At 42.5% G+C, this 3,009-nt stretch overlaps 1 protein-coding gene across 1 annotated transcript; it reads left to right on the plus strand.

The window, feature by feature from the left end:
• The first annotated feature begins 1,701 nt into the window (after positions 1–1,701).
• Positions 1,702–3,009, plus strand: ptf1a (pancreas associated transcription factor 1a). Its single transcript, XM_047028319.1, has 2 exons — positions 1,702–2,381; positions 2,500–3,009. The coding sequence occupies exons 1-2, from the start codon at positions 1,781–1,783 to the stop codon at positions 2,700–2,702; spliced, it is 804 nt and encodes a 267-aa protein (XP_046884275.1). The 5' UTR covers positions 1,702–1,780; the 3' UTR covers positions 2,703–3,009.

Raw genomic sequence — 3,009 nt, forward strand, 5'->3', positions numbered from 1 at the left:
AAGTCTTTGTTTTCTCCTTCAGCTAACAAAGTGACCCCCTCCATCTCGATTTGAATGGGAGAGAATAAGGGCTTGCTTAAAGAGACCGACCAGTCGGTAGTTCAGGTACCGGCGTAATTTGTTGTGAGGTGTTTGACAAACGGCCTCTCAGGCCACCACTGTGATGCCGGGGAGCCTTTCTCCAGATACCAGTCTGCCCATAATAAACCCGTTCTTGAAGTCAAGAGTGGCCTGCCGCCTCATTGTTGGTTTATTTATTTACGTTGGTTACGTGCCCACAATTAATTTCAGGGCTAGAAGTTAGATTCATTTTGTTGCAGGACGCTTTATTTCAGACCGTTTGTATTTCTTTAAGCAAATTGCCTTTATGAAAGATAAAGGGTGTTACTCTCATTTTATTCGTTAATTTATTTTTGAACATTTAGGTAAACAGGCTACGTTTTCCTTTAACGGAGAACAATGGACAGTGGTGCATGAAACAAGCAACCAATGTTGTCCAAAATAGCCTAAGTCTTACCACAATGCCTGTTGCAGCAACAATGCTTGTAACAGTTATAAAACGAATTATATCACTGAAATCAAAGCATGTATTCCCTTTACAAATAAAAAGCCAAATGTGTAATAGTTTTGTCATTCACAATGAATATCTCTAACATATTGACATGAGTTACTGGCATTTGTGTTATGGTTAACGGAGCTGATTATGAGGATGGTCTGTTTTCAGTTCTTGTTTCAATTACAATTTTCTGTACCTTTAAGAGCGTCAACTACGTGTTGTTATTGATGAGCGAGAAACACCCGCGCTTTGTCAGTAAAGTGGTCTCTTACTCTCTTTTAACTTTTTTTATGGTTGAGTAATTATAACAGTGTCCACTGTGCTGCTTGGCGGTCGGGCGACTTAAGGCCGATGATTGATGAACACATCATTATTTCCCTCCTGTCTATCTCCAAGATGACGTGTCACATCGTTCACAACCCACTGCTTGCTCTGTGGTGTATGGGCCTATACGAATTAGTGGACGGACTAGTAGTGCATGGTGGCCTCATAATTAAGTTCTCAATGGAGAGGTCCATGCAGGGGGCTGCAGGCACGAGTGGTCGGTCTTGAAAGGATCAGGTACCTGTTTTAAGATGGGTCTTTAGAAGGTGACAGGTTTCTAAGATATTGTGTATATGCCTCTTAAACTATCGTGTTTTGTTCACTTACAAAACGTATCGTCGTGGGCTACACGGACGACTCAGAGGGCATGAACACAAAAAAGAAAGAAGCCCTTGAAAACCCTCTCCAAAGCCACATAATGCATCGAAGATCTTGATGAATATTGGAATAGACTTGAATATTAGGCCAATACAAATAGCCTATAGTAGCCTACATTCATTAGGGAGAATGTCAACTCATAAATTGTTGGTGTAATAATGGTGTAAATTAATGTGTGCAGTAAAATTTTGCCGAAAGGATCCCAATTTCACACTTGTAAATATTGTGTTAGCAGTTTAGTCCCATGCTGTTTTCCTATAGCACAGGAGCAGTGGGTAGAGGCCGACAAGGGGGGCGTGGTGGTACAGGATTATCTTTGGAGGTGCACCCCTCTTCGAGAGCCTGCAGTGTACACTTGTCTCTGATTGGTTGGTGTTCCTGGTTAATGGCACGCGACTATGGATGTAGTTATAAAGAGTCCTCGCGTGCCGTACTTCAGTTGAACTAACACTTGACCATCCAAAATACAGCGCAACGAGCAAACTCGCTGTTACTGGGCAACACGAAAAGACAACTACAAAAATGGACACTGTCTTGGATCCGTTTACCGGGCTGGACTCCTTTTCCTCCCCTTACTTTGACGACGACGAGTTCTTTACAGATCAGTCCTCCAGAGACCACTTGGACACAGACGAGTTTTTAGATGACGATGTGGACTTTCTCACCAGCCATTTCCAAGATTACTACAAGGACAGCAGGACAACGCATGACGGGGACTACTGTGACATTGGCAACTTTTCCTTCTCGTCCTCCTCTTCTACATTCTCGTATGGTTGCGCAGACAGCACTTCGGAACTCTCGCCCCAAATGGGCGGAGAGGCCCCGCTACTGAAGAGACGCAGGCGCATGAGATCCGATATGGAGATGCAACAGTTGCGGCATGCTGCCAACGTGAGGGAGCGACGGAGGATGCAGTCCATCAACGATGCCTTCGAGGGGCTCCGGTCACACATACCGACCCTGCCATATGAGAAGAGGCTTTCCAAAGTTGACACTCTGCGTCTTGCCATTGGCTACATTAACTTCCTCGCGGAGCTCGTGCAGTCTGACATGCCCATCCGTAACTCCAACAATGACGCACTGAGCCAACCCAAAAAAGTTATCATATGCCACAGAGGAACAAGTAAGTACAATTTACCTGACTATGATAATGATGATCACAGCGACGACGTAATGGGTTCAGTAACACTATATTTGTGTACTTTAATTAATTGCTGTTTTATCGTTTGTCTCCCTCCCAGGATCTCCATCTCCAAATGACCCTGACTATGGTCTGCCTCCCCTCGCGGGACACTCGCTGTCATGGACAGACGAGAAGCAGCTGAAAGATCAGAATATCATCAGAACAGCTAAAGTGTGGACCCCAGAAGACCCACGAAAACTCCACAGCAAATCGTCTTTGAAAAATATTGAAAACGAACCTCCATTCAGTTTGATAGCATAAATGTTCTACTTTCATACACACACATTGTAAATGTGAATTTAAGTTATCCATATAAATGGATCCATGCAATGCTACGTATGTTGGTGCTATGTATCTCGTTTAAATTGCTGTACATATTTATACGTTTGTTAATTCAGGCAATTGGCAATCATGTAGCAATAATGTATTTAAATGTTTTATGATTACATAATATATTTGTATTTAATGTTGATAAATAGGCTGTTGCAAGAACCAAAACATTTTTTATATTGAGTTGTAAGATAATTTATATTTATATGCAATCTGCAAATAAATGCTCTTAATTATG

Source organism: Hypomesus transpacificus, chromosome 10 (assembly GCF_021917145.1).
Source record: "Hypomesus transpacificus isolate Combined female chromosome 10, fHypTra1, whole genome shotgun sequence".
In the NCBI taxonomy this organism is placed as follows: Eukaryota; Metazoa; Chordata; class Actinopteri; order Osmeriformes; family Osmeridae; genus Hypomesus; species Hypomesus transpacificus.

Bases quoted from the DNA above. Each gene is read 5' to 3' on its own strand.
- ptf1a (XM_047028319.1), top strand. From the start codon at position 1,781: ATGGACACTGTCTTGGATCCGTTTACCGGGCTGGACTCCTTTTCCTCC. The intron at 2,382-2,499 runs GTAAGTACAATT...TCTCCCTCCCAG, and splicing joins CATATGCCACAGAGGAACAA to GATCTCCATCTCCAAATGAC.